Below are 27632 nucleotides of genomic sequence, written 5' to 3' on the forward strand. Positions count from 1 at the left end.
GACGTCGCAGGTCTAGGATGGGGCGCCATCCTCCCGTCTTCTTCTTCACGAGGAAGTATCGCGAGTAGACTCCGGAGCCCCGAAGCCTCTTTGGGACGAGTTCGATGGCGCCCTTTCTGAGCATCGCCTTTACCTCCAGGAGAAGTTGAGGGACGTGAAGTTCTTTCCTGGCCACGGGGGGGACGCGCGGGCACCTTCTTAGAAACTCGAGCGCGTGGCCCCGGGCCAGGGCGTCCAGCACCCAACGGTCGGTGGAGATGGACTCCCACACACTGACTAAGCCCGCCAGCCGGCCTCCCACCGGGGTGCTTCGGTGGGGGCCCGACCCCACGGCCGGTTCAATCCTGCTTGGACGCGGCCTTGCCGCCTTGACCTCCTTGGCGACGACGGCGGGGTCCGCTAGACTTGCCTCGTCCTCTGTAGGCCTCTTGCGACGACGAGCGGGCCGCTTGACGGTAGGAAGCGAAACCGCCGCCGGAACCTTTGGAGGCGCCCTTGCCTCCGCCGCTCCGAAAGGGCGTTCGTCGTTGCTGCAGGACTCCAAGGGCCCTGGCCGTCTCAGTATCCGCCTTGATGGCCTGAAGGGAATCGTCCACTGTCTTCCCAAACAGGTTGTTCCCGTCGAAGGGCATGTCCAGGACTCTGGTCTGGACGTCCTGCCGAAATTCCGTAGCTTTGAGACATCCACGACGTCGAAGGCAAACGCCGTTGCCCAGCTGGCGGAACCCAGTGTCGGCGATGTCCGTCGCCACGGTGATGGCGTGGTCCGACGCCACCTCACCTTCCTGCAGGATCTCAAGGGCCTCCGCCCTCTTGTCGTCCGGCAGAAAATCCAGCAGGGGAGCTATCTTGTACCAGAGCTCCCTGTCGTAGCGGGCCACGATAGCCAAGGCGTTGGCCGCTTTAATCGTCGTCGCTGCCGACGAGATGACTCTACGTCCCATAGCATCCAATTTCTTTCCCTCGCCGTCCGGCGGGGAAGTCGATGTGGAGGCCGCACCCCCCCCGCTTTCTTCCTGGCTGCCGCGGAGACGACGGAGTCCGGGGTAGGCTGCGCCCGGAGGCATAGGGGGGCCGTGTCCGGGACCCGGTACTTTTTCTCGTACCGGTCTCTTCTAGCTGGCGTCGTGGAAGGGTTCTTGAGGAGGGAAAGGCCCTCATCCCAAATGTCGTCCAACAGAGGCACTGCGAGGACCGTCTTCCTCTTGGCCTCGCGCCGCTGATAAAGGAAGCCTTCCTTTTTCTTCTCCTCAGGGCAGAGTTGGAAAAGCTCGGACGCCCTGGAGCTCATGGAGTGGAAAGATCCGATCTCGTCGGGCGGAGAAGCCCTGGTGGGAGGCGACGACGGAAAATCCTCGTCGTATGCTTCGTCGTCCGTACCCGTCGCTGCCGTGTCAGTCCCCGTATCATCCCCTCGGGTGGACGGGGAGGAGGGCTGGACGGGGCGCGACGGTTGAAAAGGAGGTGGTGGATGGATCCTTCTTTTCTTGGTAGGGGGAACACCAGAAGGTCCCGGTTCTGGATCCCCCGACGGGAGAGGTTCCTCCGTCGGTAACGGTAGCCTCGTCCTGATCTCGGAGCATAAGGACTGTATGGCCAACAAAATGGCCGCCGAGTTGTCTTGCGGCGCTGGCAGAGGGGAATCCGACGGGCGAGCAGGGGCCCCGTCGGTATCCTCGACGATGTCGTCGTCGTCACCTGCGTCGGGGTCCATTCCGACGGGCTGGCCTTCTTCCACGCCTAGGCCGTGGCTTAAGACCTCGATCAGCTCCTCTTCTGAGGTTGAGGCCGAATCTACGACGACGCCCTGCCCCCCCTTCTTCTTCCCCACGGAGGGTTTCACGGGGGTCCTATCGATGGGCACAAAGGAAGACTCCCTCCGAGGAGGCAGGGAGATTCTGGGCCCTGAGGTCGCCACCACTGGTGTAGCCACCACAGGCTGAGCCAGGGCCGCCGCGACCGTTTCGATAGAGGGCTTGGTCGGATGGATCAAGGCCTTCACCACCTTAGGTGCGCTCACCGCCTTATCCTTGAGGGAGGGGGCACTGCCACGCTCCTCCTCTGCCTTAGAGCTCGACCGGGGCCTCTCCAGGAGCTTCGCCGGGTGCTCGGCCTTCCTCTTACCCGACCCAGAGCGTTGGCTCGTGGTTGATGGTGCCGGGGAGGGTGCGCCCTGCCTGGCGCCCGTAGAGCCCGACCGTTCGGCGCTCCCGGTGCCAGCGGACTCGCGGTGCTTGGCCTTATGTTGGGCCCCCGTCGCCGGGGCGCCCTCAAAAGTCTTAGAAGACCGCTCGGATTTCTTTTTCTTCTCGCCAGACGGGCTCTTACCCTCCAGCCAGTTGGCGAGACGTTGATGGCGGTCCTTCATGGTCCGTTCCGACATGTTGCCGCAAAACGCACAGTCCTTCTCCACGTGCGTCTTGTCCTCATGAAGGCAGTAAAGGCAGAAAGAGTGTTCGTCCTCCTTGAAGACGTTCTGCAGCTGGCATCCAGGGCAGACCCTGAACAGCTTTCCGGGCGTCGAGCTTCCCTTCTCCTGGGCCATCTCCGAGACCGGGCCTGAGAAGCTTCTGGAGTCCTCCGAAGCGTAGCTCGACGAAATCTTCACCCTTGAGGGGCACAGATGAATCCGACACGGGTCCCCGTTGATCGGATGTAGGATCGGTGGAGCTTGAGGCTCTTTTGACCGAAAGAATCGAAGTTTTTTTGTGAAAAAGCGCGAAAAAAAAGCACTAACGCTCGAGAGCAATAGCACGAGGATCCCAACACATGAACGTGCGGTAAAAATCTGAAGATGGCTGCCAGAGGCGGTGCTTAGGTAGAGGGCAGTCATTGGCTGTGGTCAGTATGACGCAGAGACCAGTGATTGGTTATTACTACGAAAGACAGATCAGAAACGAAACTGATACTGGTTTTTTCTTTACCGAGGATTCCCAGCCTGACGACGGGGAATATTCATGAGCATGTGAATCCATGCCAGACCCCATGCTGGAGAATATATTGTTCTTGGAAGTTAAGAAATGCGTTGAATGTCATATTAATTCTCATTTATGCAGAGACTGGATAAAGATTGAGGATCCAGTGTCTGAGTTTGTTATTTTATCCACTTTCCCCTTTCCCCCCAGGGTGTCTCGAACTTAACTGTTTAGTCCAGTTGAGTCCGCAACATCTTAGTGGGAATGTGGGGCTCAGCAGCTCCTGCGTTGGATAGAAGTTTGGACATGACAACAACATCCGTATAAAGAGTGCCCGCCAGAGAGTGAGCCGCCTGGAAGATACGACCTCAGTGGGCAGAATCGAAACACCTGGTTAGGATGGGGAGTTGTGGCGTCTCTGAGCTAATATTGGTCCTTGGACGAACGGCGTATAACACACACCAAACCAGCTGCCAACCAAGGGAAGGCCTGTAGATAGGGGGAACAGTCATGGCATCCAAGTCTCAGAAAGGTAAAACCTGGCAACCCACACCAGGCACATTTACAAAGTATACAAATCCAGCGGAGAATGATGGCTCATGTACCTCGTCCCCACAAGAAGAACTAACACACACAAAGGGAGACCGACAGGTACTGGAGGCCATCCTGGCATTGAAGATTGCACTGGAGTCCAAAATGGACACCATTAGCCTGGATGTAAACCTCTTACGGCAACATGTTCGGTCACTTGCAGAACGCACAGGGGTGCTTGAGAAAGAAGTTTGCTGCTTCAGGAAATTGGCCCAGGCAACCTTACTCAGGGCTTCATGGTGGAGAGGGCACATAGATCTCTGACAAGAAGGCCAACACCAGGTGCCCCACCCTGACCAATAATAGCCCACATTCTGAATTATAAAGACAGGGAAAAAATCCTGGAATTCTTTCGAAAGGGGGGGAACGATACAAAAGGCGCCTGCGAATATCACGGCATATCCGGATTACACTCTGCAGGTTCAATGCCAAAGAATGAACTTTACGTCAGTCAAGAGGAGACTATGTGAAGGAAACTTCAAGTACATGCTACTATACCCGGCGAAGTTGAAAGTGATACACAAAGGCAGGAGTGTCTTCTTCGATAATCCTGATGAGGCGCATAAATGGATGGACACTGAAAATGCACCGACCGAAGCAAAAGACCCGGCCGCCACAAGAGATAACACTGACTGAGGAATGCAAGCGAGAGTGGACGAGATGCAACCAATGAGGACACCTGATGACAATGTGAGGCATGCTTTTATTGGTGCCCTCAGGCATTATTGTGTGTAACAAGGGAGCTTACAGTTGGACCCATTTGGGAGCACACTGTGGGGGAACGTCCTACGCCCATGTGTTGTTTGGTCCACAGATACTATGCTGCACTCCTAGCAGACTATACACCACGGCAGGTGTAAGAAGCAGGAATGCGTGAGCATGAGGTACTGAGCTGAGCAATTGTTGTGGGGCGAGGGGTGGGGAAGGGAGTTGGGGTTGTTAAAGGGAAGCTAGCCTATAGAACCACAGACATGTTGTATGCCACGCACACCGGACTTTCAAGACAAGCTAGATCACTAACCTGGGATGGGGGACCTTAAAATAGGTTTGTAGAATGTTAGAGGGCTCAATATCTTCATTAAACGAAATAGGGTCATGCAAATGTTAAGGAGCCAAAAAATAGACATTGCACTCCTCCAAGAAACACACTCAACTATGGAGAGACAAGCAACATTGGCAAAGACATGGAAGGGATGGACCCTGGGCTCGTCATACTGCGCATTTGCAAGAGGACATCTAATATGGGTGGCGCCGTCAGTCCCGTTCAAGGTTCTGAAGACCTATAAAGATGCAGAGGGCAGATTGGCTATAGTACAAGGTATGGTAGAAAGGAGGAAGCTAACCACGCACCTAACCAAGGAATGGCGGATGTCTTTAGGTCACTGTAATTGGCCAGATATAGAGATGGCACGCTAATATGGGGTGGTGACTTTAATTGCACCCTGAACCCCAAATTGGATCGATCAGATGATAATTTGGCGCACCCTGCCCCGGTGGCCAAAGTCTTGAATGCAATACTGCCAGCATTTAGGTTGTCAGATGGATGGCGAGCCTTACACCCACAAGCTTGTGGATAGTCACACTAGACCCCCCCCCCCCCCAAAGATTTATACACCAGATTAGATTAGATTATTTGCTGGGGAGGAGACACTGGGAGAGTTCACAATGGCAGAATATAAAGCAAGTGTATTCTTGGATCATGCCCCCTTATTGGTCCCTACTTGGAAACTGGGAAGTGAATTCCTTAAACACACGATATTTAGGGAAAACATAAGGGAGGGGGTCAAAGAGTATTTCAGAAATAATATGGGAAATGTAAGTTCGGCTGGCACACTGTGGGAAGCATTCAAAGTAGTGGTTAGAGGGACAGCGATAGCTACAGCCAAGGGCACGCAAGCTACAATAGAGAGGGATTGTGTCAGAACAGAGGCCAAACTAGAAGCCTTGGCCAGCGTGGAGGACAACCACGTAGCAGGCCCGGGAAGAAGCTCGACTGCAGCAAGAGTATCTGGATTACTGGGCTAGACTAGGCAATTTAAATTATAGTAAATGCATTGAAAAGCCACATGCAGAAGGAGATGAGCAGGGACGGCTGTTGGCCTGGCTTTATAAAAGTGAGTTTAAGAGGGACTTGATAAGGGAGGTAAAAGGGAATAATGGAAATGCCTACACGACGCAGGAAGGTTTATGTTTTTATGATTACTATAGGGAGCTATATGCAGAGACATCAACAACGCAGCAAGCAGAGATTGACGAGACGATGGAGCAAATAGAGTTCGCAACTAGAGGCAGAGGCAGTGTGCAGGCTAGAAGCACCCATAACGCCGCAGGAACTGAAATCCACCATTCAGAAGTTGCCGACTGGCAAAGATCTGGGAGCAAATGGATTACCTAGTGAATTCTACAAATAACTCATGACAGATGAGGTACCTCCATTGTTGGTAATGCTAAACGAAGCGTTGAAGAACGGCATATTGCCAGCATCGCTAAGGGAATCTATAATTGTTCCACTGCTGAAGCCCAACAAGCCGGACGACGACAGTGGCTCTTACAGGCCCCTATCATTACTTAACCAGGATGGGAAGATACTAACAGCCCTATAGGCTCAAGCCGTAAATATCAAAACTTATCGACCCAGACCAGTCCATAAATGTTCAAATAGTAATATTACATGTAATATCAGGAGGTTGCAACATATCATAGACTACACTCAGGATAGTACAAATCAATATGTGGTCGCTTCACAATATGCAGTTAAAGCATTCGACTCGGTCAGGTGGCCAAGGCTGCTAGCAGCGTTGAAGGCTTCGGTATGGGACCAACATAGATAAAGTGGGCACAGCTAGTCTACAGTAGTCCGATTGCTAGGGTTAAGACTAGTGGGTGCATCTCAGATCAATGGCAGCTAAGTAAAGGGACCAGGCAGGGTTGTCTGTGGTCTCCTATGCTATTTATACTAGCATTAGGGCCGCTAGTGATATATCTTTGTAAGGAATATCGGGACGCTGGCATAACTATACGTGGCAATAAACATCTGCTCTCCCTGTATGCCGTTGATATGCTCTTATACTTACAACATCCTGAACTTTATCTCCAGTATATTCTAGATGCGTTGGAACGTTATGCAGCACTATCAGGTATCACGATCAATGCTCAGAAGTCATGCTTGTTCCCCTTAGCAGGGTACAAAGGGAAAACCCTAGACAGGTTGCCAATACTGCAGATTAAATGGGAGATGGCCACATTCAGATATTTAGGGGTGGATAATTATCATGACCCTAAGATAGAACACTTGCAAAACACGGCGAAAGCGGTGGACAAAATAGAGAAACCAATTTTTTTTGGGTGAAGTTGCCGCTTTCGTTGATGAAGAGAGTGGTGCTGTTAAAGATGGTGGTGCTGCCAAGGATCCTCCTTTTCTTCACTAATGTGCCATACAGTAGCTACGACATATTGTGCCAAAAGGTTAGACACAATATGTCGTAGCTTCCTATGGCATAACTCGAGATACTGTATGGCCCTTGCTAAATTGCAAAAACCGTATGCCCAGGGTGGCACTGGCGACTAGCGCACCACATTTTGAGGCTTACTTTATGGCGTGTCAGTTACAATTTGTGTCAAATTGTTTGTCAGATGTGCAGTTGCAAGACACTTTGCTATTACAGCCACAGTGTACCCCATTCTTCTTGAAGGAAATAATATGGACCGTTAAGTAATGCACCCTCGATCCCCCACTACTTTTGCAACTGGGCAAAAAGACATGGCATAAAACTGGCAACTTTCTGGATATAGACTCGCTTTATTCCCCCCCACCCCCACCCCAAGTACCATTAGTGTCGCTAAAAGGTGAAGATTCACAACTCAGATTGAAGATAAGGAAATATTGGGAACCAATGGGGGTGGCAACGGTGGGCGACCTACTGCAAGAAGGTAAACTGAGGGTGCAGAGTAGATGGCCTGTCCCTGATGTCACAAATATACAAGCTGTTAATGTCACGACCAGATGATATAATGGCACAGACCAAGTGAAGGTGGGAGGCAGACTTACATGAACAACTGACAGATGCGTCCTGGGGCAGAGCTTTAACGTACCATAAAAAGGTTTCTAGAAATGCAAAGCTCCAGTTGATCTGACTGTATGTCACCCATAGGGCGTATCCAACGTCAAAACAGATTGCTAAATTTAGCAGTGCGATGGAACAAGTTTGTCCAAAATGCGAACGATTGATGCAGATTTACTACACATGTTTTAGGCGTCTACAGAGATTATGCATTTCTGGGAGGGGATAGATCGGACCCTGGCCGCAACAGGTATAATATGAGACGTGGGTGCCCCGGCAGCTTGCATGTTGGGTATTTTTGTACGCCCGAAGCAGGTGAGACATGTTAGTAAACTAAAAGGCCTAGCATACATACTGGAAAAACGTTGGATAGCTATGGGACTGAAAGCAAGCAAGGGACCGGAGATGTGGCTATGGTGGCGGGACCTCCAGAAATGGTCGAGAGCGGAAACCGCAGTATGGCAAGAAGCGGCACATAGTGGCCAAGATGAACAAAGTGTATCCCTAGATACATGGAAGCAATATGTACAAGACTTGTCGATATCAATGCTTGGTGTAGCCCGGGAGAGGGTGAGGGGGGCGGGGGGGGCGGAGTCTCCCCTGTGACGTAAAAGGTTTAGACCAATGTATAGTTTGTGAAAGACAGATAAATATGATATGGTACAGTGGGTGGGATAGGCTGGGGGGAGTTGAGATATGTAGACAGACACTATTGATGCACAATGTTATGGATAATTTATTGAAGTCTAAGTTACACTGTTGTTTATAAACCAATAAAAAATATTTTTTTAAAAAGGAAAAAATACTTTCTCCCACAAAAAAATATTTTTTGGGCCACTGAATTGCCCTTCAACTCTGATCAAATAATTGGAATCCCCGCTGTGGTCTACTCTGGTCTCTCGCAAGGGGAGTCAGGGCCTTCAATTCCAGGATGAGCTGGATTGACCTCTACTTTCGACAGACAGAATAATCTCCTTTTGCCCACACTCCTGGCTTCTCTTTGGCAACACTCTAGTTTTCGATATCTGTGACCATTACACCTGGATGTTCTCCACCTTGGGTACTTCTCTCACGGTGGCCAATGTATTTCTGTATTGATGTTCCATGGCCATTTGGCCCTTTAGCAGAGCCCACAACAGATCAATCATGCGTTTTAGTATCGCCTGGCCCCTTGTTTCCCTGCATACTGCTGATAGGTCTAATAATATCATCGCGACAACCCCACTCGGGTCGGAGAGTCGGGCAAGGTCATCCTCAATGCACACAAACATGGTTGCTGCGCCTTGTCCCGGACGAAAACCAGATTGAAAAGGGTCAAAGAAATCAGAATCTTCAAGAAAAACACTGATCAACAGGGAGATCAGTGATCCGGGAAAATTCATCAAGAAAGGTAAAAGCAAAATAGGGCGAAAATCGGCTCGGACATTAGAATATAAAGATTTATTTTTAAGAAGGGGGTCACTAAAACGGGTTTAAGTTCATCAGGAATAGTTCCAGATGAACAAGACTGATTGATCACCTGGACAATGCAAAGGGCAATGTCCGATATGACATCTTTAAGGATAGCCAGGAGGATAGGATCTAGAGGCGAAGCAGATTTCAATTTTGTAGTAGCAAGTACAATGTCGTCAGATGAGAACGTAGGAAAGTGAGACCTTAAACGAGCAGGCAGAGCCCTGAAAGGGGCAGAGATCATACTTCCAGCTTGCAAATCAGATCCTGCAATTTGATCATGAACAACACAGATTTTTCTTTAGTAAAACACTTGGCGAAAGAGTCACAAACTGTGGGAGGGGACAACTACCGTATGAGAAAGAGATGGAGATGATAAAGAACAAACAAGGCTGAATGACTCTTTGGACTGACTTAAAGCATTTTCTACTTTGTGGATATAGTCGGTGCGTTTGGCCATATGAAGCGCATACAAACTGAGCCCTGTCTAGCTGACGATATGTTTACCTCGATTAGCGTTCCTGCCACCTGCGCCAAATTCGAAGTACTCTGAAGTCCTCAATGAACCAGGGTCAGGGGGTCTACCATGCTGTTTGCAGCCTTTCAAGAGTACAAGACTCTCAGCAGTCCCCTTTAAGATCTGTGCCAGAGTTAGCAGCTCTGTATGATGAGAGGACAGTGTGTGTCAATTGAAGCCGAGATGTCACCAGCTGTAGTTTGACACCATCTGCATCTCATCACATTTGGCGTTCTTTGAGTAATCGAGCAAGGTGATGAGGAAGGGGGGGAGATACTGGGTAGAGGTTATTGGAATATCGGAGGATAAAGAGACGCTGAGAAGGTAGTGACCATGGATCAGGAGAAAAGAATTGGAGGAAATAAATGACAACACAGTACAGTGCCAGGAGGGATCCTAGAAAAGAAGGAGCTGGTGGAGTGAAGCCACTATGGGTAGCCAGTATAGGAAGGAACAAGATGGCTGGACTGGCTGAAGGCAAGTTTCAGAGGCGGGAGGAGGCACACTTCACGCAGGGAGCTTACAGAAGATCAAAGAGGGTAATATAACTTGGCCAAAGTTCAGGCGGACAGAAAGGGACAAGTTAGTCCTACAAGTGGGGGTTCCTCCTCCAAACCTTTGTCTCGCCCAAAGACGCCAGATACAAACTGAAAATCGACCTAAAAGGGAGAGCAGGCAGGGACCTACTGTCAGACAGATGAGGCAGGGTGACAACTCACTTGTTTTGACTGCCAAGAGAATGATTCAGGAACCCCTAAAAACCCAGAAGGAACACCGAAGAAAAAGAAGGGGCCTGAGAACCTTCATTAGACCCATATTCAAAGGGGCCACCATAAGGAAGGAACGGGGACATTCTTTTGTGGAACCAGTGTCCAGAAAACCCTCTGATCCCCGGATTACAGTTCCACTTTGTAGGTAAGAAATGCTTTGGGGAATATTAAAAGAAACTTCAAGAGGGCATATTGAAGCAAGAAAGAGAATGTGAGAAAAAGAAAAGGAAAGCGAGAAAGTGAAAAAAGAAAGAGAAAGTGAAAGAAAGAAAGACACACTGACCTGACTGGGGACACACACTGGGACTTTCAGCTCATTACCACCTACCCATTTATTATTCTTCAGAACCAGTGTGAACCTCTCCGCAATCATTTTCGGTTGGTCAAGTTCTCAGTCTTGGCTCAATTCCTATTCTATGTCTCTCTGTGACACTATCACATGATCACAAAGCTCTGTTGTACCCACAAAGACTTAGAATATGTAATATAGTATGTTAATCTACAAATCACAGACTTTAACCAACTCAGAAACATTATGCAGCAGTAGGAGTGGGTTTAGGGGAGGGAATATATGGGATACATTACTCACCGTAATCGTATTTCTGATGCTTGTATCTGCTTAGATTCACATGCTGTGCATAGGCCGACATCTAGTGGAAGCTGCAGAGTATTACAGTTTGTTTTTCGAAACTCGAAAATGGGCGTCGACACAGGGCGTGCCAGTAATACTATCCCTAGTGTGACGTCCACTGTACCCAAGATCCCTCACGCGTCTAGGATCCTCAGATTGTTTTTTTCCGCCATACTGGTCGGAAGCATTTTGCGGAGTCCCCTGGCCTTAGCCATACTTTTGCTAGAATTTAAAATAATATTCTATTGACATCCTTTCCCACCCCAATGTCGAACTTAGACACTCGACGCCGGCTGGAGAAGAAATCGACCGTCGGCTGCTGCACGACGGATTTGGGCCTCGGAAGGCCGCTGGCCTCGGCCCGGGCCTGGTAGGCCGCTGGCCTCGGCCCTGCAAGTAGGGGGAGTGGAGGGTGGTACATACTCTACACTCTTGGTATATAGGTACACCTTATACATTTCCTACACTTAACAGCCCGCTGCCTCAAGGTGCGTATGGAGGGTACCCCTTTTCAATTCTGCCCCAAGTGCAATCGCAAATACCCTTGAGTCGACAGGCACACCACGTGCAATCTCTGCTTGCCGAGGGACCACCCCGAAGCGAACTGCAGAGCGTGTAGTAGGTTTAAACCTAAAACACTTAAGGACCGTTCGACGAAACGTTGGGCCCACCACGCCAGGCAGGCAGCCATGGCAGCGGAGGGCGCCTTCAGCGATGGCAGCGACGCCGTACTTTCGGACGGCGAGGGCATTACGGCGTCGAAAGACAGCCGAGCGCAGGTCCCCGACCTCGGAAGGTCGTCCAGCAGGGCAGCTATGGGGAAGACCCCCGGCGACACAAGCGCTTCACATACTACACACACTAAACACACTAAGTCCAACCGAGACTCGACGACGTCGAGTTCTCGGAAAGAGGCACAGACAGAACGGTCCGATTCGGTGTCCTCTGGGCGTTCTCGATCAAGATCGCCGCATGACTCCAGGCAATCATCCACTCTTGCCAAGAGTGCCTCGCTCCCTAGGCTAACAGAAGTTCGATCGTCGGGAGACGAAGACGACTTCCACCCCCAGGCCGCGCTCCAGGAGTCAGAGACCGCAATTAAAGCCAGCAAGGCCCCACGCTCGAAGGACAGGGACACCTCTCCCGATCCTCGGCGCCAGGCGTCGAAAAACTCCGGAGCCACTAAGGGACAGGGAAATCATTTTTCTACGCACGGGGAGGGGGGTAAACAGCAGAAGAAACTACCTGTACATTCATCCACACCTGTGAAACACTCCACCCCCCCCTAAACAGACAGACAAGCCCAAGTCTGCTGATAGGTCCACAACCAGCAAAGCTACTCAAGATAAATCCCATAGACTTGCTGAGAGAGTCATTCCCAGTTCCAAAAAATGGTCCAGTGAAGACATAGATAGGGTCATGTCAAGAATGTCTTCTTTGGCTGATTTTTATGATAAAAATCCAGAACATTAATCGGATAGGAAACTGGTTAACCAAGGAGTGGGTAGAAGGCAGGGGCACCACAAGGTGCACAAATGAGTAATTACAACACAAAGATCAGATAGAAAACCCTGCGACAATGCACAAAGGATGGAGACATGGCTCCAAAACGCATCAAGTTGCAGAGAAATGACCCCAGATGATACACAAAACACAGACGGCCAAACAAAACAGAATAAAGTACAAAGCTATACCCCCCACAACAACAGACAGATTTAGAGATTGTGCTACATAACACTGCAAAAATAACAGTTATGGCTCCAAAAGCAACATAGTGAAGCCCTCATGACACAAAAGAAAATAACTGTGTGCCACAACAAGACAAAAAATAAAGTGGCATTGCCCCACAAAACTGCACGACACATTGAGAAAAAGTTTCATAATGCACAAAACAGCAATAAATGCAGTAGCATTATAACACAAAGCATAGCTAAGGTCCCACACAAAAACAAAAAGCACCAAGAGATGGTCCCACAACACTGCAAAAAAGCACCAATATATAGCCCCACTGCAATGCACAAACACTGCCCCACAACATTATAATAGAATCGCGATGTATCAGCAAATAAAGGATCACGACACAGTCCCACCGAAATACACAAATTGCTGAGAGATAATCCCACACACAGAACAAAGACAGTGGCACAGCACGAGACAGTACTAGAATAGAACACTGTAGAAACACAGAAAGAGGACTACACAACACTGTACAGAACACTAGCGCATGGTTTCACAATACACCACAAAGTGCATAAAAATGTCTGCAAAAAATACTGAGAGATGGTCCAACAGCACTGAACAAACCCAGGTGTGGCACATTAATGAACCCCATTTTCTGTAAAATACATGATCTATAGACCATGCATTTTCAGACACACTACGGGACACTTATTGCCTGGCATGGCAGCGATAAACATGTTCTTTTCTTTCTTCGATGCCGGATTATGGAACTCTGTCAACATCCCTATGCCTGGAAAACGTCCAAAACTGCTCTGCATGCATTTGGCTCCAACCAAACCACTGCTGTTCCATCAGACCTTAGGTGTAAAGCAGAATGTAGACGAGTGCCAAGTATATGACAACACAGGACGAGACCGCCCCAGCGCTTACATGCATATCTGACCCAGCAGTATCAGTTTCTGGATGATCAAGGCAGCAGTATTAATGCTTTTGAGCTTTGTGATGTTTCATTAATAGACAATGTGTCCCTAAAGATTGCAAATTCTCTATCTTTTTAACTGTACTCCTTTCTTGTTGTGTGAACAAACAACCCGACAGTTACCTTGCACATGCTGTGTAGATATGAGAACTTCTGTCAGGTGGGAGATTCCGAGTACCGGCATAATGTGGCTGTCTAGCAAACGTCCATGGAGCAACGCTGGCTGGTGTGTTTGCGGGGAAGTGTGAGACTAGTTGTATTAGTGTGTGCAGGGATGAGGATGATGTACTGGAATAACATAACCACCCATTCACTCACCGCAGCACTGCCTTTCTTCTCCAGGATTCTCTGACCGTCCACAGTGTCCTTGATTTCCTAAAAGGGTGAAGAAAGGAGTTTTTCAAAAAAATGTCGCAAAGGTTTTTTTTTACAGAACTACTATTGGTGTAGGGTTCAGAAAGCCAACTCAAGTGGACCTGCAAAGGTTTCACACTAAAGTCTGCACTTAGCCCTCTCTTTGTAACAGGGAGAGAGTTATCTGAGACTTAGGAAACCAGGGTTAGATGCGAAGTACAATTAACAAACACAAGACCTTGAAAAGCAATAGAATGTCCACAGAGGTAAGTGAAAATTACTTCTATGTATTTAGCAACCCATATGCATTAGGTAAAAGGAACTAAAAGGTAAGCAAAACAATGATTACACATACACAAAACACAGTTTATATCCAAAACAGGAACACACAATATACTTTAGAATTCACAGTTTAAAGAGTAACACTTGAGACAGGGTAGCCTGGTGGGCGGCACAAAGAGGCAGACACATTTAGGTTTCAGTAATGGGAAACGATCTATTTGGAATACCATGGCAAAAAAGGTCCAGGAAGCAATGTCTGTCATAAACCATAATGAAAAACTAAACGGCAAAGAAGACAACCCTCTCCCACAGAAGAGGATCTCTTGTCCGTCTTGGAATCAACTCAAGGAGATGCTCCTTCTAAAAAGGATCCCCAAATCGATCCTGGAATGATCACAGCTTTTGCTCTTGTAATGGCCCCCTTTATGAAACTTATTGAGTCGCAAAATGATCAGCTTCGGGACCATTACGACAACAATCGCAATGATGTTTTCTAAAATGATCTTTATAGAAGGCTTTGTTTCGGCAATTCAGTCGAAACTCGAAAAAAATGACGAACATACGACAAACATTTTGAAAAGTATCATCGAGCCAATTATAAAAGAAAAAGAAATAAGAAGATCGGAAAGGACAAGTCTCAGGTTAGGGAGTGCAGGTGGCCCGGAGAGTGGTCCGACTTCCCTGGAACAGACTCACAACCAGCAGGTGGTTCTGTCTACAAAGAGTACTTTTGAGGAACTTTCCACTACTAAATACAAGGACAGTTCTACCAACACGGACCCTGTCGTGCGGGCAATTAGCCCAGCAACGAAGGAGGGTAGGCTAGCACCGAAGGAAGGATGTCCAGAATCTTCCATTGCAACTAATACTCTGCCCCTGGTTACACGGGATCAGCTCGAGGCTCCAGTGCCAACTAGCAACATCACATTATTTGACTTATTTAAGAAACCAAAATCAGGTTTATCCCCAATGAAGGAAGATCTACTTAAAGTAAACAAGAAAGGCGATAAAAACTATGGGAAAATAGTCATACCAACGGACAAACCTATAGGACAGAGATCTTTGCCTACAAGAAAACTCACATTGAGATCTAAAATTGCAACTGGTCTATCCCTTCCAAGGAACTTGGCACTTCCCTGCAAACTGCCAACTCATGAGAGACCAGTAATAAAAAAAACAGAAATTGCTCCTGCTGCCCGCCGAAAAGTAACTCCTGATGAGTCCCCTCGCCCACTGGACATCACATTGACAAATGACAATATGGACATCTCTCTCATGGACTTATCTGTTTATTCAGACATAAACACCACATGGGAGGGGGAGTCAGGATCGAACACCTCCGGAACAGAAAGTGGTATTGAGGAAGAAGATCCAGAAATATACAGCAAGATAAAAGAAGTCGACCTTAAAGGGGAGACGAAGGCTCAGATGATTAAAGACAGGGCGGTGCAGCTAGTGTCCTTCAAAAAGCCCTCAATGCCCACGTTATCGATTTCGAACTCGGTCTTCGACAAAAAACTCAAGTGGAAAACTAGAGTGCACTCCGGTAGAGAAATATCGGCCAGCCCCACAGAAAAAGAGAGGGCAGACATATATCCATCTAACGCCTTGGTTTACACAACACTGGAAGACAGACAGAACTTTCTTGTCCAGAGATCCCTGGAAACTACCAGTAATAAAGGAGTCAGCCCTGACGCGTCAAAGGAAACAAAAAGAACAGTGTCATGGGCAGAAACGATTGAGAGAAAACCGGCATGTGGGCCTAACAATCACAATGCCCACAATGGACCGGGGCAAAAAATGCCAAGGAACACTACTGAATATTATTGGAAAGAACTCTAGGCTACGAAGACAACTTAATTATGAATCGGGCTAACGTTATGAGGCTCTTACAATCCCTGGATCTTCTGGAGAAATTAAAATCGAGGGATTTAGACTGGATCGAATTTCATAATGAACAGCGACACAACAGTGTGATTCTTCACACAAGTGATCAAAACACTAAAAATTTACTCTTAGAGTTGGGCCCAAAACGTAACTTATGTGGATTCGTGCTTAGGGAGTTGGAGGAGGAAAACAGTTCCGACCGTGTAGCCACTCGGAAACATCTACTACACAACCACCGAAGTACCACTACCAAACCCTATAAGGATCATCCGATGAAAGCAGGAAATAGTGGTAGACGGTGGATAGTGGAGGAGACCACGTGCATATTCTATCAGAAAAAGCAGGACCAAACTTGGTGAATAGTCAAGACGACGGGAGTTGGCTGGCTGGGGTCCTATTTGCTAAGTCATAACGCCAACACCCATCTACGAGTGCCCACTCCAACTCCAAACCAAAAGGGAAAAAAGATCATGAGTTGGAACACAAGGGGTTATGTGCATTTACTTGGCAATTCAGCAACACACCTGTCCTCTTACGACCTATTTTGCTTGCAAGAAACCTGGTTGTGTGATCTACCTCTTTTGGACAGGTTTGAGCTATATCTAAACCCTGCAACAAAGGGCACAAAAGGCAGACCGAGCTCGGGTTTACTGTTGGGGGTAAAGCGCACTAGTGGCATAAAAGTGCTCTCTTCTCTAAACAGAAACCCTTGGATCCAACTTACTAGGATTGCATCCATGTCAGAACCAGCTTCACTTACTCCAGACTGGCAGTTGCTTATATGCAACGTATACTGGGGCCCAACAGCCCGAGATGAGGACAAATTCATGGAAGTCCTACTGGAAGCCATAGACGATGCCAGGATTGAATGCCCACTACATGAAATTCTGCTATGTGGTGACTTGAACATGGAATGTTACGACAAGAAGCAGAGGAAAATAGAGTTCCTGCCTTTGAACGCCTCAAAAAAAATAACGAGAGGCGTGGTCATGGAGAAGGAACTACTAGCCAGAAATATACACTTGGTAAACGGTAACTTGGCGGGCGCCAAACCAGCCGCCCGCACATGGAAACGGGGTGCCCAAACAAGTACACTAGACTATATGTTTGCATCAGAAAATCTCATTGGCAAATTAATATCGTTGGAAGTGATTCCGACGATCCAGAGTGATCACAACATCCTGGAACTCAAATCTGAGGCCTGGAACAAGCTCTCGTCTGTACCAGGCAAACACCTACCAAACCAGTTTCTTGAGTCAACTCCTGGTGGCAATAGACTACGCATGGGAAGAAAAGAGATGGGCCTGGTGCTGGATACCTTAATCAAGGACCAAGGTCCCAACCTGATAGAATATGCTGAAACACTGAAGATCTTTCGCCCAAAAGTAGTCACCAAGGAAATTCACCAATGCAAGCGGTACCACTATGATCACCAAGTAGTGACAAAAAAAAAAACTGGTAAAAAAAGCCAGGAGATTATACGTTAAAACCAGAGCACCAGCTGACTTAGTCCTGTATACTGAAGCTAGAAACACCTACAGGAACTGGCTTAAGCAACACAAACATCAAATAATGCAACAAGACAGTGAGAAGATGCTTCACCTACTATCTACTAAAAACATCACTGGTATTTGGAAGTTGATCAATGAAATAAACATCCCTTCCGACTCAAAAATGGTAAATCCAATAGCCTCAGAAGTTTGGGAAACTCACTTTCGGAACCTTTACTCTATGGGGAAAATTTGTGGTCCTGCCCCATTCTTACCATCAAATGAGCCCTGGGACTCTAAATTTGGAAAACAAGATATTCTAGATCTTATTAAACTGTCCAATTCTTCAAGGGCTGCAGGACCTGATGGTCTCACCAACGACATCCTCAAAAGAGACTCGGAAAAATGGGCTTCGTTCATGCTGGATTTGTATAACAACATAAGACTAAAAAAGTTACCTAAATCTTGGACGACGTCCATAATTTTGCCGATCTTTAAGAAGGGAGATAGGTCCGTGCCCACTAACTACAGACCGATTGCCCTTTTGGATGTCGTCGGCAAAATATTTGCAGCACTAATCTTGAAACATCTAAATGATTGGAGTCGGCTGGCAGACCATCTGGACCCTTGGCAATCGGGTTTTCGAAAGGGCATTGGAACATCCTTAAATGTGCTACTCAACAATATAATCAAATGCATGGTTAAGGCCAAGAAATATAAGAACATCTATATCGCATCAATAGACTTGGAACAGGCATTTGATTCTGTTGATCGCGGAATGCTATGGCACAAATTAAGGAAATGGGGATGTCCGATCAACCTGAGAGAACCTCTCGAACCACACGGGGACAACCCTCAGAGTAAGGTTGGACAGACAGGGCAACCTCTCAAACAATGTGGTGGCCATGCACGGTCTGAAACAGGGCTGTCGGTTGGCTCCCGCTGTTTTTTGCCTTTTTATATCCGACATGCAGGAAGCTTTCGAAGCAGTGAGGTGTTTCCCCCCAAAAATCGCTTTGCCATCAATCACCCAAGGCATGGACGAGCACTATTGCAGAGGCACCGTCCACCCTTACTTGGATAAATTTCCCTCAAATACGGAAAGACAGCGGTTCTTAAAATTCAGACTAAACCTCTTCCACACAAGAGAAGTCTTAGGGAGAAGAACCAAAAAAGAGGAAAAACCCAGTTTGCTGTGTCGAGGCTGTGGGCAAGAGGCTGAAACCTTACAGCATCTAGTGATGAATTGTTTTACCTTAACTAAGTTCAGAGAGAAATGGTTGGGGACGCACCTTTCAAATTTAAGTACTTTAACCTTGCAGGACAGGTGGCTAATTCTGAGAAGGGGGGAAAAAGTATCTACGACCCTGGCTCTGTTGAATTTTATGAGAGAAACTTTTACAATTCTGGACATTTAGTTATTTTTTTTTAGTTATACTGTTTCCCCCCCTATATACATATATATAGAATTGAAGTAACTGTGTTTTTTTTCTTCTTCTTCCTTTTTTCAATTTTTCAATTATTTTCTTTTCTTTTTATCTCCATAATGCATTTAAAGTTTCCTTTGGTAACTAATTGATGCAATAAAAAAAAAAAAGAAAGAAAAACTCTTACAACCATTCCAGTAACGGCACCTGTCCACCCCTTCTTGAGTGTCCGATTCATAACCCTGTTTTTCTTTGTTACTTAGTGACACGTATGTGACCCTGTTTGAGTGGCGCAGGGAGCACTCTCAAGCTGGGGTGAGCGGCCTATAAGGGTATAGCCAGAGTAGGTCCAACAACAGGGGCGGTGTGGCAGGGAGTTCTGTGTCCCTAGCTCCACGGTGTACATGAATGTGTACAAGGAAATTGGTAACACTGCCCCAGCCTAAATACCTATCCACCATGGTCCTGCTCAGGCCTCCGTTTCATAATACACAAGGACCTGTGAACACCTACCCCTGCCAAGACTGACAGGAATCCCGGAGCTAAGGAAACAAGAAAAATAAGTGGCAGACTGGAACTGCCACTCCCAGAATGCACCCGAGCTGAACCGGAGAATTATGACCAAATTTTAAAAGCACTGGACTTTTCCCTTCCCAAAAGGAATAAGACACCAAACTCACTAACCTCAGATGGACCCCACGGGAATCAAGGAGTACCAGCCAAAGAACTGTGAATGGAAAGACTGCCATAGAGCAGGGGAGACACAGCAAAACTCTGTTACCCGGGTTGGAAGCTAAACAGATGCAGATGAAAGGTATTCGGTTGGGGTCTGGAGCAGAAGAGGGAGACCAGGAGTCCAGCGAGGACGATGTGACAGGTGGAGATGACTGTTGCAGTACAGAGAGAGAGTAAAAGAAAGGTGTTGGGTCGAAGAGGGTGCAACCAATTGAGTTTGTGAGTGAATGAGCGATTGACTGGAGGAAGGATAGAGAGAAAAGAAGGGGGTGAAAGAGAAGAGTAGGTGTAAGTCAGGGTGTGGGTATATAGGAGAGAGGGAAGATAGAGTCAGGAGGGTAGAGGTGGGAGTGAGCAGTGTTGGGGAGGGGGGAGACCAACCAGGAATGAGTTGGCAGGTGGGGACAGGAAATTGGAGATAGAGAACAAAATAATGGGGATGGAGTGTGGGGAAAGATAAACAGAGGGAGAAAGGTAAGAACAGGAAGCAGAGCATTGAGGGCAGAGACCAGTTGGAGGGTGGAGATGGGAGAAGTGAGACGGATCAGTGGAAGGAGGAGAGAGACGGAGGAGAGAGAAGAAAGAAGAGAAGAGAGAGGCCACAGTCTTTAGCCCCCCGCCTCCTGCTTAGGGTAAGAGACAGATCCAGAGATCCAGACAGCAGGACATTGGCAATAGTCTACCAATATTTGAGCATATTTGTGGGGAATAGGGAATCCTGGAGTAGGAGGGTGGGAGCCCACTTGGAGGTTGTGGTAAGCTGCAGGGTCCACCCCTAATTTAGGAACCTCAATTGATTTGAAAATAACCTCTTAAAAAATCGAAAATTAGAAATTTTTCATGAGATTCTTGGGGCAAAGTGTCACGTTGTCTTCATAACGCAGATTCTCTGGGTTTCCGAACCCTCACCAATTGAATAGGATGGTGGCCCATCCACGGCAGCTATGCTCAGGGCTTGGATCAGTCCACAGGTGGTCTCCACGAGGTTAAGCCTTTCCGGGACTAACCCACTCTTACATGCACACGGGGCAGAGCTTGAGATGCTCTTTTTCGGTTGACCACCTCCGTTTTCTAAGGTCCTCGTTTCCAAGACAACACCTCATTGACCCCGTCAGAGTAAGCTTCCTGGCCCGCACGTAGATTGCACAGTCTCATACCTCCCCCTCGATGTGTTTTCTGGCCTGGAGCGATGTGGTGTGCTTGAACCTCCCTGCTCCTTTTCGAAAAAAGGGGGCCTGTTCTCCTCCCAACTCCTCAGGAACTGTATTGGTATCTCCCCCTCTACCTCTTTCATCGCTGCTACTGATGTTAAGGGTTTCAACCTCCTTCACCCTCCTGAGTGTTGGTTGCCTGATGGTACTTCTATAATCTCTCGGCAATTCCCTCTCCCCCTCGGATGGTCCCTCTCCTCCACTCAACATCTGTCCTTTGCCTGAAAATACATGACTCTCCCTTCAACCGCCAGCTCTCTCTTCCTGCTCTCATCTATGTGCTCCTCTCCCTTGTTACACTCCCAACAACTGCTTCTTCAGACTTCACTTTAGATGCAGCATACTGCCAGAGTGAACTGACTGCTCTTTACAGTAGGGGTTCTCCTCCCCTTGTGCAGTGCTTAATAATGGTGGACAATTGGGAACTGAGGGCTGCGCTGGTTTGTGATAAGGCTATGGGTGGGTGGTCGCATAGCTTGGCAGGGGGTTGGCCGAAGTTTACATGAAAGTCTGCCACCATCCAAAAAGGCCCTGGGCAGGTGTGGAGTCTCCCCCACCCCCACTCTTCCTCCTCTTCTTCCTCCTAGAAGCCCTGCTGTCATGGCCAGTGTTTTCTGTGTGCTTCTGCTCTCCCACAGAGTGATTTGGTAGGTAGAAAATCTTCTGGTGATGCTGATGGAATGGGGTCTGTCTGTTCAGTTACTCAGAAGTACAGCGTGAATCACTTTGGCATTGTTCTAGCATAAATGTGTAAACTCCGCGATTCTGTTGTTCTGTGACCATGGGTCCCAATGGAAAATGGTTGCTCTGGCATTAATGCAAAAGGAAAGACAATTCCCTGCCCGACTACAAAATATTGCAACTTTGATCCCTGAAAGCAAGAGGCCTCCTTTTCTATACTAGAGAATTGGGTCTAGCCATGGATCTTGAATGGTTCTCCAAGGGTGTGCACCTTGTGGAAAGGAGTTTCTATAAGGGTTAGAACCATCACCCTCTCCTGTTAGCGGTCCCTAGTAGGGTTAGGGTTGATGGGGTGTGAGGACCTCAGCGACTACCTCTTTCTGGTTTAGCATATTGGTCCGAGTAGTGGGGGTAGGCATATCCCTGACACTATCAGTTTGGGGTTCTGGCACATCTATAGTAAGCCTGGAGGGGAGGGGGGTAAACATTCCTGTGACAGCCCCCTGCCTTAGAGTGGGAACATAAAACAGTGAGGGTGGACTGGGGGATCCGCTGCATATCTCCTCTTGGGCCCAGAATCTTCTAGCTCGGTAGAAGACCGGAAGGTCGATGGATTGCGACAGGTGAAATTCTGAGACAACCTTCGGGAGGAAGCCAGGCCTTACCCTGAATGAAACTTTCTCCCGGAAAAAAATGCAGGAAGGGTGGCTTACAGCATAAGTTCACTCACCCCCCTAGCGGATGTAATAGCCACCAAGAAGGCTGGTTTCAAAGCGAGAAGCCACAAGGGATAAGAGTGCATAGGCTGAAAGGGAGTCGCCATCAGAAATGTCAGAACCAGATTAAGGTCCCAATCCGGAACAACAAAGGGAGTTGGCGGAAACTTATTAACAAGGCCTTTCAGGAATTCTGCCATTACCGGGATCGTAAAAAATTAACTTTGGTCCAGGGATCTTTGCGTTTTTTTTTTTTAATCAGATTTTTATTTAGTTTTTTCTTTTTCTCTTCCAACAAGCTTAACATAATACATGCTGGACTCACAATGCGGGTCATTACCAAGTCGATACAACAACTACGGTGCAAATTATTAGACGAAAACTTAACTTTTCGATGAAGCCCACCCTCCCTCCCTCCCTCCCTCCCTTCCCACTCCCCACCCTCACTCTCCGTACCAAGATAAACAAGTTAAAAAAGAAATGGGCGGAACTTCACACGGCACCATTCGGTGTACTTATTTTACAATGCATAGGTTGCATTACAGGTTTTTAACACAGAAGTGAAAGTAAGTGGGTGACTTGGGTCATTCCTAATGGCATCGCTCAATAGCTTTAGTGTTGGGAAGAGCCAATTTGTCTTAACGAATCCCAATATTCTGTATAGTATTCCAAAAAGGGTAGCGATATCATGTCTATGTTCTTCCGAGATTCCATAACAGCAGCCATAAGACTCTACATTTCATATATGGCGTGTGCAGCCATTCTCTTTTCGTAGGGAGGGAAGCTGACTGCCATTTGACCATTAAGCAAACCCTTGCCACCAGGAGAAGGTTACAAGGCATATGTGAGAGTTTTGCATAAGAGTCGTCTTCGTCCGATTCTGATTCGACCCCAAACAGAACCAACACTGGTAAGAGTACTCTAGGAATCCCGTCTATGGCCTGAATCCACCCCAGAACCTCTTTCCAGTACATTTTCACTTCACAGCATTCCCACCACTGGTGCCAATAGTCACACCTTTCCCCACACCCTCTCCAACAGTAGGGGGAAGTGCCGACAAACATCTTGGACAACCGTGCAGGGGTATAATGCCATCTAACCAGTAAGTGTGCATTATGCATTTTGTATTGTACGGAAATTGATGAGGCCCACACCGCTCCGTGTATTGCTTTCCAAACCTCTGGTTTGTCTTCCAGTCCCAGCTCTGCGTCCCACCTGATTTCGAACGTCAGGCATGTGAGATGACCTCTAGTGAGTAGTGACTTGTACATTCGCGCAATAAGACCCTTTGTTGTTTGGGGGAGTGCTAAGTATTTGTTCAAATGGGGTAAGGGGGCGCTTCAGTGAATTGCCCCAAAGGGCATCGCTCAGCGCACTTCGCAGCTGGAAGTATTGCATGGTGTGGATTTCTGTGCCTCGCAGAGCCTCCCTTAAGTCCTCTATGGAGATGAAGACTCCCTTCTTCCACATCTGTCCCGCTCATGTGAGCCCCGCCTCGTACCAAGATTGAAAACTGTATAGCTCACATATAAGGTCTCGAGTGGGGGGGCGAAATGCAATTAATAGGAGAGGGCCAGGTGGTGACAACCGGCATGACTCAAGATGGATGCCAAAGGGCCCACAACACTTTCAGGATGGGGAGCTCCTGAATTCTTCGCGTCATTGCTGACAAGGGGACCCATAGCCATTCCCCCAGTCTAACTGGCGAAAAAATACCATTTTCTATCGCTACCCACTGTTTCTCAGGATTTTCCCACAGGTGATCCTATAATATTTCTCCAGGTCTGGGTATCCCATACCCCCCAACTCTTTGGGCTGAATTAACGTGGAGTACGGAGTTCTGGGCTTCTCACCAGCCCACAGGTACTTTAATAAAGTGTGTTTCACTTCAGCCAAGAATGGCGTAGGGATGGTTATAGGGAGAGACTGAAACAAGAACTGTGGCAGTACATTCATTTTTATAGAGGTAAAGCGTACTGCCCAGGATAGAGGGAATTTGGACAATCTGCCAACATCACTTTGGATATTGTTCCATAGGGGGACATAATTTGCCTCAAAGAGGTCTGAAAGGGAGATAGTATTGTTTACCTCCAGGTATTTTACAGATCTGGATTGTATCTGGAAGCCCCAATTCACCTTTAGCTGCTCCAGTATTTCTACATTGGTTTTTAAGGTTACAACTATTGTTTATTGAAGGTTTGCCTGAAAGCCTGATAGGGCACCGTACTGCTCTATTTCTTGGAAGAGAGCCGGGATGAATTCTAGTGGCTGGGTGAGGAATAGTAAGATGTCGTCGGCAAACATGACCAGTTTGTATTCTCTGCCTCCTCGGGGGATGCCGTGAATCAGGGGATTGGATCGAATATCCTGGGCACAGGGTTCAATAACAAGAAAGTATATTAGGGGGGAGAACGGACAGCCCTGTCTTGTTCCTCATGAAAGTGTAAAGGGGTCGGATCAGGTGCCGTTGATGGAGACCTTGGCTTGGACCCTGTGGTACAGTGTCCCATCTCCCTGAATCCATGCAGTTCCCAGCCCCACCCACTTCAATACTGCTCCCAGAAAAGGCCACTCTACTCGGTGGAACGCCTTTTCGGCATCTACTGATAACAGGAGGGGACTGTTGCCAACTTTACAAAGGGTGGCCATGAGATCCAGGGTTTTCCTAATGTTGTCCGCACCCTGCCTTCCTCTTATGTACTCTTATGTACCTTTGGCCATCTTGCCCCTTCACCTTCCCCGGGTCGAATCGACCCGGGTCAGTCCTTATTTGGTCATGCACTTTAATCCCAATACTTTTGCGGGCTTCTGCATGCCTTGAGTGTGTGCCTCCAGGATGTGGGCAGGAATGTCTGATTCCAATACACATCCTGGGTGCCAGACAGTCTGGAGAGCCATGAATACCTGGGACAACCGTGGTCCGTGATTGGTCCACGTATGGAGTGCGTGTTTGTGAGCAGATCTCCCATTGGGTCCTCTCTGTTTTGGCGTGAAGGGAACTTTGGATAAGAGGAGACTGAAAACACCACTACCATGTCTTCCTGCACTTATCGGATCTACCCTGTCTGCTGCCTTAAACCTAGCACTTGCAAATTGCTGGCTGCATTACCACTGTTTGTTGCCTTTATTATTTATTTATTGTTATGTATCTGTTTCTCCTCTGCTTCGCACTTTCCACCTCTCCCCCCTTCCATGCACTTGCGCGTTCTCAATTTCACTGGGCCTAGTAAGATCGCTGTTTTGTTCTCCCCTGTTCCCCTCCCTTGTCGCACTCTGAAACACTTGTGTACGAGCGCGATAGAAATAAAATATCAATCAATCAATCAATCAATCATGTCGATCTCCGGAGTTCTCATTGAACAAAGGATAGGATCCAAGTATCCTGCAACACAAAGCCGAGTCAAAGAACCGCTGGTAACCCGCTGGAAGGTTTTGCACCCTGAGCCGGCTGTCGTCCCGTGGGACCCCCTCTGCATCTGGTCGCCCTAGAAGGTCTGCAAAGACACTTTGACCCATTGGAATAGTGGGACCAACTATTCTCAGCACCTTCATCAAATCCTGCAAGTAAGCTTTCGCGGAATTGTCCCTGAGCCAACCAGTGGACTGACCAGCTTACCCAGTTGCTTTGCTCTGTCACCGCTGCTGTTTCTAGGAAGCCCTCGAAACTTGGTATACCGCTAGCTCTGTGTACCCGGCACCCTCACACTGAATTTTGTACACTTGGCATTCTACACTTGGCATTCCTAGGTCTGAAGTGAGACGAGTGCCCCAGGATTGGAGTAAGCGCGGTTACTGTGTTGCCCTGCCTCGGCAACGACCTGTGCAAGTTCACTGCATTTGTGACCCTCTTGCCCCTGAAGCCTGCTGCAGTGAAACTGAGTAGATTCATCCTCCCGGAATGGAGAAATCACCACTGTCCCATTTGGGATTCATCGCTGTATCTCAGGAACTGAAATGTGCCGAGATGTCCTTTTTTGCCGCATTCAAACCTGCCAGCGAAGAGGACTGAACTGGCAAAGTTTGGGTCTGTTTGCGTCGGGGACCGGTGAATACTCCTTACAACAACTGGTGGCCCCTAGCGCAAGAGCCCACTTATATGCATGAGTGGCCCCTGGGGGCCCCTCTCCTTTCCAAAGCTATTGCAAAATAGTGACTACATCCTGCACTCTCGAACTGCCTCTGCCTTCAAGTAGAGGTCCTTCTTGAATAGTGGGAACTTGTTCTGCATCGCCTCATCCACCTTCCTGAGCTGCTAGAGACCCTTGAAGAGACCCTATTCCGCCCATTGGCACAAGTGCGTGCATGTACTATCGAGCACAAGGCTCCCCTCTTCGTAGGGCTTGGACTGCCTCCTAGTTAGGTGTATTATTGATGTTGAACTGGGCCTAAAGATTACCTGCACTGTCTGTTTCCTTTCCATCTAGATTGTCGACATATTTCGTGCATCTAACCCTTTAGACCCCAATGGCTTTGTATATATATTGTATGAAGTGTGATGTATTGGTTTACTTAGTGTTACTCTGAATCTTTTGCTATGGTCTATGTTACAAAGGCCTTGTAATAAATGTGTCTATTTTTGATATAACACCTGTCTGGAGTAATTTGTAAGGTAAGTGTCCTTGCTCTGTGTGCTCATTGAGGTCAATCACCCTGACCCCTCATGAGACTTAGTATTGACTGCCTGCCACAGCTACCCTGATTGGTTTGGCTTGTCCAGAAGTTACCCTGTTCCAAGAAACTAGGTTGGCCTTCTGAACCTCTGCCCCTCTAGGTCAGAGCTCAGAAATCCTTCTTAACACCAACTGTTTGGACTGGTCTGAAGCACCAGGAAGAAGTCGGTGACAACTTCCACAACATTGGACGACCCATAGGAGACGTCAGGCATGACAAGCAGTTGGAGTGACCCAGCCCAGAGTCAGCAGGCAGTAGGATGAAGAAACGAAGGCCTTTGGATCCACCAGGATTCCTCTTTTTGATCGAGAGCAGCAATGTCCTAGGCCCACTGTGAGGAAAACCTGTGCAGCACCAGACTGCACGAGATCCCAGACACATGAAGTGTCCTTACATCTGGGGCTGTTCTTCAGACACAGGACCACAAATCCTCAGAGCTCCAGATTGACAACCTTAGCAATGCAGGACATGTAACTGGTTAGGCTCACCAGTTAAAAGAGAAGACGGCAGAAGGCTTCCCCAGTCAAGTCAAGAGCAGAACTTTGCCTTGCAATGGACGCCTTAGCCAATGGTGGAAACTGC

At 48.0% G+C, this 27632-nt stretch overlaps 1 protein-coding gene across 2 annotated transcripts in view; it reads right to left on the reverse strand.

Annotated features, from left to right (window-relative positions):
• GRIPAP1 (GRIP1 associated protein 1) overlaps positions 1–27632 on the reverse strand; it is a 1613923-nt gene that overhangs the window by 900080 nt on the left and 686211 nt on the right. For both annotated transcript variants that reach the window (XM_069645489.1, XM_069645490.1), the window contains one exon: positions 13915–13971. In XM_069645489.1, the coding sequence (XP_069501590.1) occupies positions 13915–13971 (57 nt within the window). The remainder of the gene's footprint in view (positions 1–13914; positions 13972–27632) is intronic.

Source organism: Ambystoma mexicanum, chromosome 2p, assembly GCF_040938575.1.
Source record: "Ambystoma mexicanum isolate Mex_15411 chromosome 2p, UKY_AmexF1_1, whole genome shotgun sequence".
NCBI lineage: Eukaryota > Metazoa > Chordata > Amphibia > Caudata > Ambystomatidae > Ambystoma > Ambystoma mexicanum.